Source organism: Carassius gibelio, chromosome A19, assembly GCF_023724105.1.
Source record: "Carassius gibelio isolate Cgi1373 ecotype wild population from Czech Republic chromosome A19, carGib1.2-hapl.c, whole genome shotgun sequence".
NCBI lineage: Eukaryota > Metazoa > Chordata > Actinopteri > Cypriniformes > Cyprinidae > Carassius > Carassius gibelio.
The window spans coordinates 15,058,507-15,080,047 of NC_068389.1; the positions used below are offsets into that span (position 1 = coordinate 15,058,507).

Below are 21,541 nucleotides of genomic sequence, written 5' to 3' on the forward strand. Positions count from 1 at the left end.
AAGTTACAGGTGTAATCTGCCGATTGTCCTGTAGGTGACCGCATAAATCTGTCTTCTTACGATGCACGTAAGGGCTTAACAATTACTCCAGAGCACTCGTAGATCTACAATGATTTTCAAGTGCTACTTAAGTTACGATGCTTTTGGGAAACAGACCGTAATATTAAGATCAGTCGTAGATCGTTTTTACGAACTTCTTAGGCTTAGTACAAAGCTTTTGGGAAACCCGGCCCTGGCCAATTAAGGATCCCTCACTTTACGGTGCATCAAGGGACGTCTCTGTTAGCAGCACATCTTGTCAAGGGTTCAGTCACTTCATTAAATTTAATATATTTTCATCTCAGATATATGATATTATTAATGCTGAGTATGATCAACTTCTTAAAATTTTACACTTTCTTTTTTTGGACTAAAAATTTGTTTATCATGCATTAATTCAAGAATATATTAGTAGAAAGGCAGAGAGCAACAAAGTGATAGTATTGTATTTGGAAGAGCTTTGACACTAGGCATAGACAAATCAGGCAGTATTTTCTATTTTTGTTTTATCCTTGATTATTCACTGTAATTAATAATGATTCTTACAAACATTTTCTTCTGTTCCTTTTATCCCTAATTTCTCACCATTTTCATTGAAGAAAATATTATTAATTCTTTTTTTTTCCCTCCATCTTTTTAAAATATTATATTAACTCAGGAACTGGAAACATTAATATTTTTTATTTTTTTATAATATTGTAATAAAATAAGGGTTGCAAAGAGACAGACATTTTCAAAAATTCAACACTGAATATAATATTTATGAAAAAAAAACATTACTTAATATAAACATCATTATTTATTGGATTTATTATTATATTAATCATCTCATTAATGGGATTTAAAATAATTATGCATCAAATAATTGATTTAATAAATAATTATAAAATCAATACCTGGAATTGCTGTGAGGTTAAATCTCTGTCCTAGCAGAATGAAGAGTGGATTTTCAGGCAGCGGTTGGGATCCAAAATCTATAAAAGCATCTTTTCTGATCTTGAACTCTTATTACAGAAACTGAGATGGGTCAGAGAAACAAACCACTGACCTTCTCTGCCATGGGGAGACTTCTGAGATTTGAACATTTAAAATTCTATATTATTTTAATTCTTCTAAATTATGTTTACATTTTGAATTGAAATTTAAAAAGTTTTTTTTTTTTTTTTTTTTTTTTTTTTTTTAGTTTCAGGCATTTTTTCAATTGGGCAATCCCAAAACTAACACAACAGGCAAAAGATAGCGCATCAATAAGCTGTTAATTCCTTTCAAATGTCAAATTTCAGAAAAGCTTAATGCAAATTTATCAGTGCATGACGCAGATGTGCTTGAAATGTATGTTAGCCATATACCATGTCAGCTGCTTCTGATAAACGGTATGTATGCATTTGTTTGTGCCAGGCTTTGTTTAGACCATAGCCTCTCATGTATCTTGCATTTCAGGATGTTTAATATGTAGCATAGTGTCTATGAACCCGGGCTCATATGCAGTTAGGTACTCCAGAGCCTCTCTTCATGCTGTTGAAAATTAACTTTAGACTGTGCACTGTCTAAAAAAGTGCAATCGGACAACATGCCTTGAATGGAAAGCAATTTGGTTGAGGGTAATTGAAAGGAAGTGATAAGCTTGGCTGTCTCAGGATACATTGCTTAAATTTCATTAGTGAGTTTCATTCTCTGGAAGGTGCTTCCAGTGTGAAATTGTTAAAGTGTTTATCACAAGTACCTTTGTAGATTATTTGCTTCTCTTTAACCAAGCACCTTGTGAATTTTCCTTTAACTTGCTTTACGTTCTTACCTTCTTTTATGGGATGCATGAAATATTCATGTTTCTGGAGAACACTGACTCTCATTCTCTTTTCAAAAATCAAATGCAGGCACTCAAGTAATCTTTTATGCTCAAATTAATTAAAATTATGATAGTTGTGCCAGCAATTAAATAAAGCAGAGATATTCTTGAAAGATCTCGTTATGATTACATCATGTTCTGTAGTCATTTTAAAAGAACTCTACAATTATATCCTCTCCTTGAACTGTCACCTTATCGTGGTGGAGAGGTTTGAGTACCCGAATGATCCTGGGAGCTATGTTGTCTGGGGCTATATGCTCCTGGTAGGGTCTCCCAAGGCAAACAGGTCCTTGGTGACGGGCCAGACTAAGAACAGTTCACAAAACCCCTTATGGCAAAATTTAAATCAAGGACCGTGACGTCGCCCGTCATGGCGCAGCCGGGGCCCCACCCTGGAGCTAGGCCCGGGGTTGGGGCTCGTATGCGAGCGCCTGGTGGCCGGGCCTTCCCCCATGGGGGCCTGTGCATAGTGGATCGGGCGACAGTCATAGGCGAGACCACCGACGACCAGATCTCTGGACACGGAATCTGGCTTTAGGGACGTGGAATGTCACCTCGTTGGCGGGGAAGGAGCCTGAGCTTGTGCGGGGGGTCGAGAGGTACCGACTAGAGATAGTCGGGCTCACCTCAACGCACAGCTTGGGCTCTGGAACCACACTTCTTGAGAGAGGCTGGACTCTCTACCACTCTGGAGTTGCCCATGGTGAGAGGCGGAGGGCTGGAGTGGGTTTGCTAATAGCCCCCCAGCTCAGCCGCCATGTGTTGGAGTTTACCCCGGTGAACGAGAGGGTCGCTTCCCTGCGCCTTCGAGTCGGGGATAGGTCTCTCACTGTCATTTGTGCCTACGGGCCAAATGGCAGTGCGGACTACCCGGTCTTCTTGGAGTCTCTGGGAGGGGTGCTGGAAAGTGCTCCGACTGGAGACTCCGTCGTTCTACTGGGGGACTTCAACGCTCACATGGGCAGTGACAGTGACACCTGGAGGGGCGTGATTGGGAGGAACGGCCCCCCTGACCTGAACCGGAGCGGTGGTCTGTTATTGGATTTCTGTGCTAACCACGGTTTGTCCATAACGAACACCATGTTCAAGCATAAGGGTGTCCATCAGTGCACGTGGCACCAGGACACCCTAGGCCAGAGGTCGATGATCGACTTTGTAGTCGTGTCATCAGACCTTCGGCCATATGTCTTCGACACTCGGGTGAAGAGAGGGGCGGAGCTGTCAACTGATCACCACCTGGTGGTGAGTTGGATCCGATGGCGGGGGAGGAAGCTGGACAGACTCGGCAGACCCAAACGTACTGTGAGGGTCTGTTGGGAACGTTTGGCAGAGCCCCCTGTCAGAGAGATCTTCAACTCCCACCTCCGGCAGAGCTTCGACCAGATCCCGAGGGAGTCTGGAGATACTGAGTCCGAGTGGACCATGTTCTCCACCTCAATTGTTGCTGCGGCTGCTCGGAGCTGTGGCCGAGGCGGCAAACCCCAAACCCGGTGGTGGACACTGGAAGTAAGGGATGCTGTCAAGCTGAAGAAGGAGTCCTATCGGGCCTGGATGGCTTGTGGGACTCCGGATGCAGCTGACAGGTACCGGCAGGCCAAGCGGACTGCAGCCCGGGTAGTCGTGGAGGCAAAAACTCGGGCCTGGGAGGAGTTCGGTGAGGCCATGGAGAACGACTATCGGTTGGCCTCGAAGAGATTCTGGCAAACTGTTCGACGCCTCAGGAGGGGGAAGCAGTGCCCTACCAACACTGTTTACAGTAGAGATGGGCACCTGTTGACCTCAACTGGGGATATCGTCGGGTGGTGGAAGGAATACTTCGAGGATATCCTCAATCCCACCGACTTGTGTTCCGTTGAGGAAGCAGTGGCTGGGGACTCGGAGGGGCACTCGTCCATCACCCGGGCTGAAGTCATCGAGGAAGCTCCTCGGTGGCAAGGCACCGGGGGTGGATGAGATCCGCCCCGAATACCTCAAGTCTGTGGATGTTGTGGGGCTGTCTTGGCTGACACGTCTCTGTAACATCGCATGGCGGTTGGGGACAGTACCTCTGGACTGGCAGACCGGGTTGGTGGTCCCTCTTTTCAAGGAGAGTGTGTTCCAACTATAGGGGGATCACACTTCTCAGCCTCCCTGGGAAAGTCTATGACAGGGTACTGGAGAGGAGAAATCGGCCAATAGTGGAACCTCGGATTCAGGAGAAACAGTATGGTTTTCGTCCCGGTCGTGGAACACTGGACCAACTCTATACCCTTTCCAGGGTGCTGGAGGGTTCATGGGAATTTGCCCAACCAGTCCACATGTGTTTTGTGGACTTGGAGAAGGCATTCGACCGTGTTCCTCGCGACATCCTGTGGAGGGTGCTCCGGGAGTATCGGGTCTGCGGCTCCCTACTTAGGGCTGTTCGGTCCCTGTACGACCGGAGCAAGAGCTTGGTTCGCATTGCCGGCAGTAAGTCAGACCTGTTCCCGGTGCATTGTCACCGGTTCTGTTCATAATTTTTATGGACAGAATTTCTAGGCAGAGCCAAGGGCCGGAGAGTGTCCAGTTTGGGGACCATACGATTTCGTCACTGCTTTTTGTGGATGATGTTGTCGTGTTGGCCTCCTCAGACCAGGACCTTCAGCGTGCACTGGGACGGTTTGCAGCCGAGTATGAATCGGCTGGGATGAGAATCAGCACCTCCAAGTCTGAGGCCATGGCTCTTAGTCGGAAAAGGGTGGATTGGCCACTTCAGGTTGGTGGAGAGTTCCTGCCTCAAGTGGAGGAGTTCAGGTATCTTGGGGTCTTGTTCACGAGTGAGGGAAGGATGGAACGTGAGATTGACAGACGGATCGGTGCAGCTTCTGCAGTAATGCGGTCGCTGTACGGGTCTGTCGTGGTGAAGAAGAAGCTGAGCTGTAAGGCAAAGCTCTCGATTTACCAGTCAATCTACGTTCCTACTCTCACCTATGGTCATGAGCTGTGGGTCATGACCGAAAGGACAAGATCCCGGATACAGGCGGCCGAAATTAGCTTTCTCCATCGGGTGGCTGGGCGCTCCCTTAGAGATAGGGTGAGAAGCTCGGTCACTCGGGAGGAGCTCAGAGTAGAGCCGTTGCTCCTCCACATCGAGAGGAGCCAGCTGAGGTGGCTCGGGCATCTATTTCGGATGCCTCCTGGACGCCTTCCCAGGGAGGTGTTCCAGGCACGTCTCACCGGGAGGAGGCCCCGGGGAAGACCTAGGACACGCTGGAGGGACTATGTCTCCCGGCTGGCCTAGGAACGCCCCGTGGTCCCCCTGGAAGAGCTGGAAGAAGTGGCTAGGGAGAGGGAAGTCTGGGCGTCTCTGCTTAGACTGTTGCCCCCGCGACCCGGCCCCGGATAAGCGGAAGATGATGGATGGATGGATCTACAATTATATGTCACTACTAAAAACTACAGGAATTAAATCACACCATGCTGGTTTCATCTGGGCAGAGGAGAACTGGCCCCCCGACTGATCCTGGTTTCTCCCAAGGTGTTTTGGTTCCTTGCCAATGTCGCCTTTGGCTTGCTTAGTTGGGGACACTTGACTGCACAGACACTAATGGAAGAGAACTAAACTGAGCTGAAAAATGATATCTTTCATTGTTCATTGAACTGACTTTTATTGTTGTTCTATTGTCCTCTTGCATTATCAGCACAGTTTTTTTACACTGTAAATCTGCTTTGACACAATCTGTATTCTATAAAGTGTTATATAAATAAAGATGGCTTGACTTGAGTAACTGGCATATTTACAAGTGATCAAATTTTAAAGGAAAGTTGTCTTGTGTCTCAGCCCTTATTTCCATGTTGTAACCAAAGGGCACTGTATAACTAATCAAGACACTGAGTAATATGTCAGTATCAAGGACCTAATAAGAATTTAGTCCATCCTTTGCCTTAAGGACAGCTTCAGTCTTCTTTGCCGGTGTCATCTAAGTACTGAACTTTGCTGAGATATTGAGTCATTAATCAATCTATCTATCTATCTATCTATCTATCTATCTATCTATCTATCTATCTATCTATCTATCTATCTATCTATCTATCTATCTATCTATCTATCTATCTATCTATCTATCTATCTATCTATCTATCTATCTATCTATCTATCTATCTATGTAACCAACATATAGCGCCAATAGCGCCACAGAGGAATATATATATATATATATATATATATATATATATATATATATATATATATATATATATATATATATATATATATATATACCCCGTATTTTCCAGACAATAAGTCACACTTTTTTTCATAGTTTGGCTGGTCCTGCGATTTATAGTCAGGTGCGACTTATTTATCTAAATGAATTTGACATGAACCAAGAGAAATGAAGTAAGATAAATTAACCAAGAGAAAACATTACCATCTACAGCCACGAGAGGGCACTGTATGCTGCTCAGTGCTCCTGTAGTCTACACTGATGACATAGAGCGCCCTCTCGCGGCTGTAGACGGTAATGTTTTCTCTTGGTTCTTGGTTCTAAATAAACGCGACTTATAGTCCAGTGCGACTTATATATATATTTTTCCTCATCATGACACATTTTTGACTGATGTAACTTATACTCAGGTGCGACTTTACTATATATATATATATAATTTTTTTTCACATTAAAAAAATATAAAAACCTATACGACACTACAATTACTGTTTTTGTCTTTGGCATTAAATTCTATATTATATATATATAGCGTGGACGATGATTCCCAATACAATATAACCTTTATTGCACTGATATTAGACTCAAGATGCTTTCAAACTGCAGACAGGGCTACACTGGAACTTATATAATTTCTGATGTAATGCATTTGTAGCATGTAGCCAGCATCCAGTAAAATGTCCATCTATTATTGGTAGGTGTTTTACAATGTCCATATTTGGCATATTATGTCAATGTAATTTCTGACTGAAGCTTTGGCATATTCATATATATAGACCTTTTTGAAGCCCTGATCATTTTCTGATATTGCTTTTAAAGGTGCAAAATGGAAATATTTGAAAAACAATTTGAAATATTGATCAAGTCCGTTAAAACATATACAATATTTGACTTGGTGACAAGATGAACATTGCAACAACAAAAACTGTGAGTTCCTTTTTTATTTTACATCAGTTCATGGATGTGAGTTGCCACCAGCAGCATTATATGAAAAGAGGGACTGAGTCCATGGTATGATTCAACATATAGTTTAAAGGGGTCATATGATGTGATTCCAATTGTCCTTTCTCTTTGGAGTGTTACAAGCTCTTAGTGCATGAAGAAGATCTGTAAAGTTGTTGGAAGAATGGACTTTGTAGAAAACGACTCATTTGAGAGAGGCGGGGCATAGAGGACCTACAATAATGTATAATATTTGAAAAATAATGTGTTTTTTGAACATTAAAGCATTTCAATATATTCTGTTACACCAAATACACGAGATAATGCTCTTTAAAAAAAGCATCATATGACTCCTTAAAGGCTTTAATGGTCTGAATTCGAAATACAGCATTACAATGGAAAACATTTAGGAAACATCTGGCTGCAGAGTTCCATGATTACTCAAACATAATGGAGTATTCCAGAGTAAAAGGCTGTAGGATGAATAAAGATATAAAGATTTCATAATCATCATTCTAATTGCTTGAAAATCTGGAAATCCACACCACATATGTAACAATAGCGCCACAGAGGAATGGCATTGTTGGAATCACCATTCCCTACACTTTGCTGTAGTTTCATGTCTCATGTTTGACTATGTGGTTTCGTTCTTATTCTTATATATTGTAATGTAAAACATATTAATGTATTTATTTGTTAGTTAGATAATTCATTGGTTAGTACATTACCCCTTAAACCCAGAGAAACTTTGTGTTTTCTCACAAAACATTTGCATTCTCTTGCAAAACTATTGCATTCTCCCAATAAAATTTTTAATGTAAATTCTATGAGGTGGAGTAAAAATTATATTTCAATTATTTTGTCAGAAAATACGTTTCGCAAAAAAAAAAAAATAATAAAAAAAAAAATAATAATAATAATAATAATAATAAAAAAGATTTATCCCTCTTTTTTATCACCATTTACCCATTGGTAAGTTATCATGTAATCTACAGTCCAAAGATAATGATAACAAACTAAACTCCTTAAAGATGATACAAGATAATACTGTCAGTATTTTTTGCTATTAGCTGTAAAATACCATTAATTGTCATTAATTGCCTTAGCAGCAACATTAATCGTATGTTTAAACTCCAGCTTTAAAAGTGAAGCAATTTTTGTTCTGCAAAATATTTCATTTTAGCATTTTTTGTATATTTCCCCTTTAATACAAATAAAAGTGACACGGGAATCCAGGCTCAAATGCACATCTCGTTGTTTGCTCTTCATTTCAATTTTAATCATATTGTTAGAACACAGTCCAAAAAAAAAGAAAAATTATACAAATCCAGTCCAAACATCAATGATTGCATTGTGTATTCATAATGTTTACATGGGCAAATACAGCATCAGCCTTCTACCAGAGAAGCCAGTATAGCATTATCTGGATATGATTGCTTCTGGTTTACCTGCCACCAAATAGATGAGTGTGAGATGAAAGCGGTTTTTATCAGGAAGCAAAGAGCCTGTCTGCAAGTTGAAGTGGCAATGACAGATACTGTAACCCGTAAGTAGCCCTGTCAATGGCCCGCTCCGATGGACATGAGCGTATTGATCTCTGACTTTCAGTTAAATACTCCTTAAGGGGGTCTCATGATAGCAGCTCCTGTCTTTATCCTCGCCTCTCTCTCTGTTCTCTCCATCACATTGCATCTGCAAATCAATGCGGCACTGTAACACACCACAGGCTGTCTATAAAGCACCGCTTCAGTTTTCCAGTGTGGAGACAGTGGCAGAACAGCACATCGTTTCTCCTCGACTGAATTATTTGTGTCCTCAACCACTAAATCATATTGATTAAAGCTTGTCACGGATTCTGAATGAGGTCCTTTGGGGTCACTTGCAGCAGAAATGGAAGTTTATTGGATTACAGGCTTAATTTGATTTTGAGTGACGAGCGTGCATTATAATGGCAGCATCCCTGGAGAGCACTCTTCTTACCTGACTCTTGAACCCTCCTACCACTTCACACAAAAGGACAAAACACACATGTGTAAATATACTTGGCACTACACAAAACCAGCATTTCATTTTCTGAAATGTGAAGCCTCTTATTTCATCTTATGTGTTTGCATTTGTGGGGTCTTTTAAACAAAGCTGATGATAATGCACAGAAAATGTAACTCAGAAATTGATAGTGACTTTCGCAAATAATTACGAAATGGCAAGTAACACATTGCATTAAGCATAGAGAAACTTGGAAAATATTATTATTATTATTATTATTATTATTATTATTTTTACAGTATAGATCCAGTCAAATGAATTAATATTTGTATTAAATGAATTCCAATTTAAACGCTGGTCCAGAAAACAACTTTATAACCTCATAAGTACTTTCTTGTAAAACACACACACACATATAATCATACAGGATGCAGTTAATTGAAATATTGAAACTAAATTGATATTAAATATCTTTTATTACCATATAGGTGTTTTTAATGGCATGCTATATGTGTATGTGTGATTATACTACACACACACACACACACACACACAGACACACAGAAACATACAGAATATACAGCTTAATCCAAACAGTGAAACTAAATTGAAACATATTGTTTTTTGATCACTGTATTATTATTTTTTAACAGATTTGTGACATTACAAACTATAAAATACTGAAAATATATGGCAAACTGTCCAAACGGTCTTTCTGCTGCAGATGTAGCTAGGCTAGCACAGGTGTCAAATGGCATGGTATAGATCAAGGTATATAAAAAAAAAAAGGAAAATAAATAAAGAATAGGAGTACAAGAACGTATTTGGAGAAGAGCAGCGCAGCTTCGGTTTATTATTCCAGCCTAAAATCTCATTAAGTGTGACATTGAGGATTAGTTCAGATGGGAAAGAGTAGAGAGAGAAGTCTCCCACAAATAGCTGTGAGGAGCGATGCACTGGCTTTTGTTTGCCATCATTAATTCTGTGCTGAAGTGGCTAAGAGGTAGACCTGAATCACTGATCAGAGGAGGACCCCCGAATATGACAGCAGGACAGGTGCCCTCACTTCCTCTCACTCTCTTCTCACATGCTCACTTTTCCTCTCTGCATCTTGCTGTGTCTGTGTTCTTCTCTCTCGCCTTCTCGGCTCTTAATTGGGGTGTTTGGGCGGTGGGGCCATCTGCGATGCTGACAAAGGGAAGCCTGCTTTGATTTATGGAGCCTTAGGCCACATTAGTCTCTAGATTTCCACAGTAAATTTCAGCACTCAGCAGTGGAGTTGGCTCAACAAATTCTGCATTGCTCAAGGAAGAGAACTGTGGGTTCCTCCTTGGGAATAGTATTGAGATGATGTTAGACTTTCACGGTTACATTTTGGGACACTGTTTCAAAGGAACAATGTTTTGTAGAATTTTGCAGAGTGTGGTTCATGGAAGCTCAATTCTGCTGTCTTTCTTAAGCTGTGAGATCAAAGTCAGCTGACAGGGACTCATTTAAGTCAATTTCACACTTTAATGAGGTGTTGCTAAATGAATATCACCACAGACCAAGGCTGCAGACAGCACACCTTGTTTGTTATCTTTATTTTATAAATGCACAAATTTTTGTTGTTATTTTGTCTGTGTCAAATAAAAGTAGACCCTTTACTGATTCGACTGATGTATTGCTCTTATCTGTACAATCTGTAATAAGGGTCTTTGTACCACTAAGGGTGCTTTCACACTAGCACTTTTGGTGCGCACCCGGGTTCGATTGGCGTCGGAGTTTGGTTCGTTTGGATGATGTGAACGCTTCACGAAATCGGGTGTGCTCCTGCGAACCATACTTGAGTCCACTTAAAAAGGGTGGCTTGGGGTACGGTTCATGTGAACTGCTGTACTGTTCACTGCTGGTGTAAACACAATCGTACCAAAATGTGGAAGTGAACCGCTAATAATGACGTATTATTTGATGAAAACGAGTGTTTGTGTGTGTGTGTTACACGCAAGCAGAGAGCTGTATATCTAATTTCTGTTCACCTTTCTGTTCACCTTCAGCATTCTTTAGAGCATTTGCAGTACATTTGTAAAACAGACGCAATCACCGTTATGTACAGAAGCTTTGTGAACAAAACGAACGGTTCAAAAACATAAATACATAAAAGTGCAGAGAGTAATGTTATTGATTTGCTGCCTTCTCCTGCACCGTCGTTACTAAGCAACGGTGTAAACAGCTGCTGGCTTAATGACGCAAACGAACCACGGATCGGACCCAAATAAAATAATTTGAATGCAGTCCAGAGAGGGCAGGGGGAGGGGGGAGCAATCGAACTCTGGCTCGGACTAGGCAAGTGAACCAAGTGTGAAAACACCCTAAGGGGCCATTCACATATCGCGTCTTTTGCGCACTCAAGTTCATTATATCCAATGTAGGCGCGCGGTATGCGCGCTCATAATGGAAGCGACGCGGTCGCGATGTGCACGCGGTGCGATGCGCCCATTTTTTCCAGGCGCGTCCGCACCGCATCGAGTTAAAAACATCTCAACTTTTCAGAATGCCACAAACGCACTGCAGGTCATGTGACAAGAACTAAACGTTCAGCTTTATTCTTTCCCATAACAATGTTGAAAGCTCAGCCAATATGAAGGAACAGCTGATCATAGCTGTATATGGATTGCCATTTTGAAATAAATTTAGTAGCAGAGCTACTGAAAGCGATTTTTTTGTGCTGCAAATCCATTTATCCTTTGCTGAAATTTCCGCGTCTTCATGGAGAGAGCGCGTCATTGTTGCTTAGCAACGGCAGATGCCTCAGGAGCGCTTCTGCTCGAGCGCTTTGGAAAGAAGGAGAAAACGGCGTGCCTAGCATTTTCCACGCGTTTTAAGGGGGGGTATGTGAACGGCCCCTAAAACATCCAACTTAAAATGTCCTTCTCATTATAAACAAAGAATGTAACCGATATCAAAAAACTCATTTAACAACTCATTTTATAATTTCAAATAGTTTGCTATGGACCCCCTCAAAGGAGGGGAGGGTGTGTTGGCCGACGATCTCTGTTGGGCCCCCCAGTGGACATCATTGTGGGCCCCTCTCAGCCTCTGGGCCTTTTGCACTCTGTTCCCTGTTTGTGATGACCCTGATTGTGGCTAGGCATGAACGAATAATTATATCACACCATAGGCCCACTAGGGGTCAAGTCACTTGACGGCTGACACTTGCCTACACTGGATGCGAGAAACCAAATAGAAACCATTACAGTGTATACAGTATACAGATGCATACAGTATACAGTAAACATAGTCCATGCACTTGAGCTACTCCTGATAACAGGACAGATGGAAGAGCGCTTTGACATGTCCAGTTTAAACAGCTTGTTTGCATCTCTTTACAGACTTAAAAGTACCTCTGCACCAGAAATAAGTGAATGGTTTCTTTTTAATGGCATCCCAGATCCCATTGTAGAATTATTCTCTTGTTCATACGTTTAACAGCTGATTGTTTGGTAAATGAGGAACAGTGCGTTGGAGAGTTTGAAAAGAAACTTTGGCTGAAATATGGAACAGCTAACGGTATTAGATCTGAAAGCAGTCCGAATGACCAGCTCTTGCATGTGTAATTAGATATTACCTAATCTGGTGGATTTAGGAGCTTTGCATGATTAAAATAAGAGTCTGTCTAGTTCACTGTAATCTTACCATAATATGTCATTTTAATTTTCAAACAGCCTTGTTAGAGCTTGTACTTAATGTTAATGTATTTCAGCGGTGTATTGTGCTGTTAAATGAATACTTTTACACAGTCAGTGTTTGGGATTGAGAACCGTATTAAATGGGTGTGAGTCTCAAATGTTTTACAATAGTCTATATACAGTAGGCTGTTTTAGTTGCAATTGTATGAACAAGTGCTCTTTTTGTTCTCAGACTACATAAAGGTGAATTTCACCTGTAGTGACCAAAAGATGGCAATGTTAATAACAAAGAACATTGATTTAAACAACCAAACCTATGAAGAACAAGTTCATCTGTCAAATATGAATCAAAGGACAGCATTTATATAATTTATATAATATTATTATAATTAACTGAGTACTGAGTGTAGCATATGAGTCACATGACTGGATCTAAAACTGGTTTTATTCACACAGAATTTTTGTCTAAAACTAATCTTTGAATACTGAAAACTGACACTGTTCACAATGAAAACATTTTTGCATTTGCCTGCACAACTTTTCCATTGTTTTTCCATGCAAACACATACTAGACTAATGTGTTTGGGTGTTGTGCTTGAGTTAAAATAAACACATTTCCAGACTTGCCAGATTTTTCTATTCCACTGCCCTGTGTCTCAAGTGTAAAAAAAAAAAAAAAAAACTCATTGTGTATAAATGGGCCACAGTGGGGCTGGTTGTGCTGCATTTTGCTGCTTCTTGATTTTGGATGTGACATTATTAGCGCCATGTTTGCAACGTTGGACTTCTGATTAAATAGGCTCCAGTGGGGACGGTTCACAATTTACACTGCACTTTAATAGGTTACCAATGTAAATCCATGCTAGCTGCACGTTTAAATGCTTTTGAAAAATTGTGTTTTCCACTCCCCAGTGCAGTGTCTTGTATTGTAAATGCAAGAACGTGTTTTGTGTAAATGGCTCCTATTAAAAGAAAAAAGAGGAAAAAAGAGGAAAAAAGAGAAAAAGGGGGGGGGGGGGGGGGGGGGGGTTGTGGCCTAATGGTTAGAGAGTCAGACTCCCAATCGAAGGGTTGTGAGTTCGAGTCTCGGGCCGGCAGGAATTGTGGGTGGGGTGAGTGCTTATACAGTGCTCTCTCCACTCTCAATACCATGACTTAGGTGCCCTTGAGCAAGGCACTGAACCCCCAACTGCTCCCCGGGCGCCGCAGCATAAATGGCTGCCCACTGCTCTGGATGTGTGTTCACTGCTCTGTGTGTGTGCACTTCGGATGGGTTAAATGCAGAGCACAAATTCTGAGTATGGGTCTTCATACTTGGCTGAATGTCACGTCACTCACTATTAACAAGCACTGATGATCATATTCTGCTGCCTTGTAAACGAAGCCATTGTGTTCAAATTAATTCTTGTCATGCTGAAACAGACATGCGTTTTAATATTCTCATTTGGTTAATTCATAATTACATTCGTAAATGCACAAAATGCATCTCAAACTGGGCAAACGGAACAGTTTCTGTACGGTATGTGTGTCACACTTCTGTTGCAGTACCTACTTAACTGTTTCAGGGGAATCCATGGGCATTGTTACAAACACAAACAGGCTGTTATACACAATGAGCATGACAGCCTGCTTTAATGGTGTGTCTAACGGTCTTCTTATGACACCATTAGGCAGTTCTAGTGTGTGGTCACAGCCTGATACTCCATGGCTGCTTAGCAGCTGTCCAACTCTTGCAGCAAGCATACCTCTACCCCAGCGGCCCATCCTAAAGCACAGTGCTTAGTTATGCCGCTAATGGGCCTGTGCAATGCCTCACACTCTTACAAACCAAACGCACACAGCAGGCAGTGAGGAAGGAAGGAGGGGAGAGGGGGGCTGCAAGTGCTTTGTTAGCAGAAGTGGATTTAGTTGAAATCCATCTTCATTTTTGCCTTTCCTTTTAATTTCTCTCAGGACGGCCACAGCATGAGGTGCCTTGTTTAAGCATCTAGGTTGTGGATGGGAGTGAATTGCTGATGGGGAAAAAGATATGCATCATCTTATCTCATGTCCAAGGCTGTAAACATTGTTTGGGAGGTTGTTAAAATGAGGCACATTGGCATATTGTTTTGCATTGTAGAGGTTTTGGCCTTGACATCATGGTTTTATTGATAAGGAGCGTGTTTTCTCTGGGACGTTTATCTCAGGCAGACGTGATTTTGTAATTGTCTGCTCACTTCCCATTTAGTGTATTTCTGTAGTGTAAAGGTAAATGGTGAAATGTGCTCTCAGGGTCACAGTTGAGGCTGTTCTTTCCCGATGCTAGGTTTTATGTACTCCCTCTGCTCATTCTCTTACTACCGTTGTTTTACAAAAGCTATTATAACAATAGTCATTATCGGTTGACCTTTAGGCCACCTGCTGTTTTGTATGCTGGTCTTTGTCAAAGAGACAGTACAGCTCTGAAAGGAAGTTACTTCACAGCAAAGCCCCTTTCACACTGCACGTCGGACCCGCAATATTCCCGTAACATTGCCTGGTCGCCTTCTGTGTGAAAGCAACCACGTCCCGGAATTGATTACCGAATCAAATCCGGGTCGGGGACATAGTAACATTGCGGTAATCGATCTGGAACGAGCGCTGTGTGAACAAAAGCCAGATCTAATTCCGTATCGAAGTGATGACGCGCGTTATCGCGCGACTTTTTTACCGGCTGTTTTGAAGGAAGATCAACATTCGCGACGAAAACATATGTGCAAACTGTAATGAAGCAGAGATCAGTTAGTTCCTCACTTTCCGCGCTGACGCAGAGATCGTTTGCTTGCTTCAGTTAAAGTATAATGTGCCAAGCGTTGTCGACTCGTACATTACACGTCACGCGCTGATGTCACGTGTCGGGATCTTCAAGGGTTGTGTGTGAAAGCACGCACATATACCGGGTCATCACTGGCAGTGTGAAAGTGCCAAATCTAGCAACCAGGGAACAATTACAGGAACACTTTACCCCTGTATTTGCCGGAATGGCAGTGTGAAAGGGGTTCAAGAGAACTTACCCTCCATAATGTAGACATACATTTTGAGCATATATAGAACTTTAAAATGTATATATAATATAATATAATATAATATAATATACACACACACACTTTCAATTTTTGAAACTTTTTTGATTATAAAAAACATTATTTTTTTTCTCTCTCTCTCTTAAAAGAACACCCCCTGAAGCCAGGGCTGATTATGATTTTAAAAAAGCTGTTTTAAATGTTCTCTTTTTAATGGGCCAGTTTTACAGATATGGACACCTGCAGAAATGTAGGGAACAAGCACATTGTAATGTTTCACTTACTAAGTAAATAGCCCTGGCGATGTAATCAATGTGCCAATAATATGCTAGCTAACACTGTAGTTGACTTATTGATGCATATAAATACCTTAATTTAGTGCAAATTAACATTCAAATAGAAACACAAATGTGTGGCAATAAAGTAATTGCATTTTCAAAATTAGCCTGCATAATTATTCCATTTAATCTGCTGTCATTAATTAGGACCAAATGTAGCTCTGCCTTATGTTAAGCAAGCAGGGTCTGATTCTTGCCATTGGTTGGTACTGCATTGCAGTCATAGAACATGTATTTCAAGGTTAAGTACGGTCAGTGGTGTTAACTGCTCACTAGGTTTTTAATTCTCCATGTTGCAGTGTGTAATTTTCTGTTAGAATTTGGCACACCGTACTGATAAAAATCCATTTGCCCACTCACAGTGTTGATGAACAGCATGTCTTGAATCCTGTATTGTTTGAATGAATTATGTTTGTGTATATATATATATATATATATATATATATATATATATATATATATATATATATATATATATATATATATATATATATATATATATATATATATATATATATATATATATATATATATATATATATATATATATAATGTTTGATGCAGTTCAGCTGTTGGGATTAAGAATGTTACCAATATGATTTGATCTGTCAGCCTTGTCAGGCAGACTCATTTAGACTCACACCAGGTACACGGATTGGTGTACACATGCTGCTATTGCTGACCTGATGCAGTGCAGTGCCTGGGGGAGCCCAGCTGTTTGTGCCTGGCTGGCCGGCTGTCAGTGGGTGAGGTGGGAAGGGCCTGGCCATGATTCCCCCCGAATGTGTTTACCAGATGCACTGTTGCCTCAGGTGAGCACTGCAGCTGGCTCCATAAAGCTCCAGCAGTCGGGCTGGATCCAAGCCAGTCATGGCAAGACTGACTGGACAGACCAAGGCTTGTGCAGAGACATCCGCTATGTGTGCAGGCTTTATGCCTAGGAGAACTGACTCCTGGCCAGTATTTTGCTGTTTGTGCTCTCCATGTGTGAGCTTTTTAAGGTCGCTAAAGGTGGACTGAAAAATACTAGCCATAGGCAAAGTGTTGGAAACCTAAACCAGGTCTGTTTTTCAGTGAAAGCTTCAGGATTTAACTACCCTTTTAACTGACTGTTATTTAAATGTAAGAGCTAAAATTCTAAAAAGTATTACTCAGTAATTACTTAGTTTTCATGAATTTCTGAAATGCTTTATTCTGATTGGTAAATTGCAGCGTTCTGCCATAAAATGTTTTGGTATAATGACATTTAAACTGCATATTTGACTGTTGACAAATCTCATTGCAGTAAATTAATTTTTATCTTCAGTGTCATTCCTTGTCCATTTATTTGGTAATTAGTTCAAATAAGCAGGCTAGCCGGTCATTATCAAATAACTTTTCAGGGTGATACAAGACATTCAGGTTTAGTATATAAAGCTTTATTTCTATAGCATATTTTAAAACAGTGTTTTACATTATAGAGTACATTACAGAAATGAATGAATGAGTTTCATACTTTAGAATAATGCATATAAAAGAACAAAAAATAAATAAAGCATGTAAAACAGATTACAAAATATAATAAATTATTATTATTAAAATTAGTAGTAACAGTACTGTATCCTGACTGTATATTGCATCACCTAGCACACTTGTTAAACATTTTGCAATTGTTTTATTGTATTGCATTATATTACATTAGATGAGATGAATACATAAGCATGAAAACATGTTTTTCCCTCAACATTTTGTTAAAACAAGCTCTTTACTGATACATTTATCAATGCAAGTGCCCTCCCAGTCGGTCAGGCTGCACTGAACTTCACACAAATAGCTCGTTGAAACTTCCCTTCCCTTGGAATGTTTGTATTACCCCTTTAGCAATTAGCCATTAATACATAATAACTATGTCTTTAATCATGCTCCCAGAGCACAAAACATATTACTCTCTTTTAGTACAGGGCAAGGCCTCTTTCTCCACACATGAGGAAGAGTAATGATCCTTAATTTCATTGGAAACATATTTAAACTCTCTTCCTAGGGTTCTTCATCACTGGTATGGGTGCTTGTCAGGTAAAGATGAATGTTGAGTTTTGGTTTTATTCATTAATAAAAAAAATAAAAAATAAAAATAATAATAATAATAATATATATATATATATATATATATATATATATATATATATATATATATTTGCATTTTTGAACCACTCTTCAAGTCAGTTATCGATTACCTTTCAGGTTCGCAACATGAAATCCTTAAGTGAGTCACGTGGCCTTGCTCCCACCCAGCACTGTGTTTAAAAGGGACCCGCATCACCCTCGCTCTTGCACACACTGTGAGGCAATTCTGTCCGAAGGGTCGAGCAGATTGGTAGTGAGACCTTATTTTCTAACTATCGATCCCAGGGGTAGCCCTCAAGATGCAAAAACTACTGCAAGACGGATCTCCTGTCAGGTCTTACAGTAGAAATCAGGCAATCAATGTCACAGCGCTCTGCCAGGCCCTGTTTGGAGCTAATTCCACTCATCTGAACTAAATGGAGAGAACCCAGTGGTTCATCAATCATCAATTCAAGGAGCAGTGGCTGGTTAATAGCTCTTTACTCAAAGAATAGTCACCGGTATTATCAGGGGGGCCAGCAGAGATCCCCTCTCCAGCCACACAACGTGGCAAATTTGATTGTTGTATTCTTTTTCTCATTCGCCACGCTCTGTTCCATTTCCCGGATGGCTCCTGTCAGCTAACACATTGCAAATTGAAGCTTGCGGGCTCGATCGATTATCTTTTCTTCCCCCTCATCCTAATCCATTTGATCTGTCTGTTGAGTAGGAGACTACATGATTGTGTGGGGGTGAGGGGTCAATATCTCCTGAATCAAGAGTAATATCCATTTAATTCCTTTTTCCTGTCAAGCGGCACTGGATGAAAAGCTCACTTGTTTTGCATTATGTGTCTTCTGTAGCTCTTTAAGGTTAAGATGGCTCAATAACGTCCTCTTCGTCTTGCTTTCTTAGGTTTCAAGTGCCCATGCTTCTATCCAGGGGAAGTCGGAGCTGCTCAAATCAGGGAGCCCCAAGTCGACACTAAAGCATATATGGACAGAAAGCAGTAAGGACTTGTCCATCAGTCGACTTTTATCACAGACTCTCCATGGAAAGGAAAACGCAACTGCCCTGGACCTGCACTATGAAACTCCGGAGCCTTACTCAGAGCAGGATCTGTGGGACTGGCTGAGGAATACCACGGACCTGCAGGAATCCAGGCCTCGAGCCAAACGCCGGCCAATGGTCAAGACAGGCAAGTTCAAGAAAATGTTTGGCTGGGGAGATTTCCACTCCAACATCAAAACGGTCAAGCTCAACCTTCTGATCACTGGAAAGATCGTCGATCATGGTAATGGCACCTTCAGCGTCTTCTTCCGCCATAACTCTACGGGCCAAGGCAACGTGTCCGTCAGCCTGGTCCCGCCGAGCAAAATCGTTGAGTTTGATTTGACAGCCCAGCAGTCGGTCATTGACTCCAAGGATTCCAAATCCTTCAACTGCCGCATTGAGTACGAGAAAGTTGAGAGGGGCTCCAAGAACACGCTCTGCAACTTCGACCCATCTAAGACATGTTACCAAGAGCAGACACAAAGCCATGTATCCTGGCTCTGCTCAAAGCCCTTCAAAGTAATTTGCATTTACATCTCCTTCTACAGCACCGACTACAAGCTTGTGCAGAAAGTCTGCCCAGATTATAACTACCACAGCGATACTCCTTACTTCCCTTCTGGCTGAAGGTAGCCGCTGGTGTCACCCACATGAAGGACAATGAGAGGCAAAGGATGGAGCTCTCTCCCATCCATAACAAATACATGTTATCCGTATCGCTCATACCATACGCTCATGGCCCAGATCTATTAAAACGACTTGAGAATAGAGGAGTATTTGGCCACATGAAAACGTATATTTGAGGGCATAATGTAGTGCTTTTGTTTACACACTTGATATCCTTTAAGTTACGGTACACATTATTGTTAATTTATTGTTTATATATTTTAATGTTCTTAGAATATTATTTTACCACTGGGGTGTTGCTTGTATGACCCTGTACACTCACAATTTTGTCCTGTAATGTTCTGTTTTAATTTAGAAATGTGCAAGTGTTTGAGTTTCAGAATATTTCATTAGTTTATTTGTACAAGTATGTACATGTGTATTAGAACTGCCAAGAGGTCATGAGGGTGTAGATACAGTAGGACTTTTTCGTTTAAATGGTAGTTTGCCTCAGAGGAGATATCGGAGGAGAATTAATCGCGATCAGAATCTCAATGTTCCCTCCACCTACAAACGTTTGAACAGCACTGGAGTCCCCACACATTCTTGAGTTATTCCTCCCAGCCTAAAGGCCCAAAGGCAAGGAGAATGGCTTTGTTCTGCTGGTTATGAGCAGGCCTTAACTACAGGCATGTTTTCTACCTATTACAAGGAAGCTGTACTGTGATAATTGTGAATTGTTCGGCCCAAGCTGTATCCTGTAGTTCAATACGATTCAGGAATGGTTGGAGGGCTTGCTCATTGTCATATAATAAAACACTGTTATGTAATTAATTCTATATCCTAGAGCCTAATTTGTATGAATGGTTTTTGTACATAAATGATTCTGATGGAGCTGCTTCTGTATATGCCTTCACTCATTGTCTGTTAACCCAAAACTTCACACTCTCTCTCTCAGATCCAGATATGCTTGTTCTCGGGTTCTTTGGACAAAGAAACTGAAGTTGCTGATGTAGATGTGAACTCCTTGAAATCCATGCTCTTGTACAGGGGCTGTAAAACTGTCAAAAATATATATTAGAAGTACTTATCATCTGTATGATTATGTTTACTTTCAGGGATAACAAGGGGATGGAGATGTACAAATGAATAAAATACTGGAAGTTTTATCAGGTGAAGTCTTTGTTATTGTGTGTTTCTCAGAATGTGATATGAAAATCATTTTTTATTTTTTTTGTTTTATGCATGTCAAAATGTATTGCAGGCTTTGCAAAAATACTGTTGGTGAGGGATGTGGTAGTGTATTTCACATGAGGAGGATGTTCACATTAAAACAAAAACAGTTAATTTTTAACAGCAGCTGAGGTTTCGTATAGTCCACTAAAATGGGAGGTTTTTCATTTGCAGAAAAACTATCAGTGGAAATGGGATCGGGTGAGACCGATAGTGTATTTTTCAGAAGCTCAGACTGCCACAGAACACTCCAATGCAGCAGTTAGGACCAGCTGTCTGTCCGCTGTAAAGTGATTAGGGCCTCCGGCAGGAACATTACATTGAGTGTAGCTGGCTCGCAACTTATCAGTAATTAAAGAGGGCGCTAGGTTTGTGTCTTAATCAACTGTCCACAGGGGTTTTGAAGAAAGTTGTCTGAAGCTTGTCTTACATTTACTATTTCTAATCAATCTAGAAGATGAGTATCTGCTCTGTTAGGTACCAAAGAAAAATTACACGTAGCAGTTTTTCAGTGCATCAAATG

General features: G+C 40.9%; 1 protein-coding gene across 1 annotated transcript in view; it reads left to right on the top strand.

Moving 5' to 3' along the window:
- LOC127934933 (neurexophilin-1) overlaps nt 1-20,963 on the top strand; it is a 35,031-nt gene extending 14,068 nt beyond the window's left edge. The window contains exon 2 of the mRNA XM_052532500.1: nt 19,042-20,963. Coding sequence (XP_052388460.1) covers nt 19,042-19,806 — 765 coding nt within the window. The 3' untranslated portion in view covers nt 19,807-20,963. The remainder of the gene's footprint in view (nt 1-19,041) is intronic.
- The last annotated feature ends 578 nt before the right edge of the window (nt 20,964-21,541 follow it).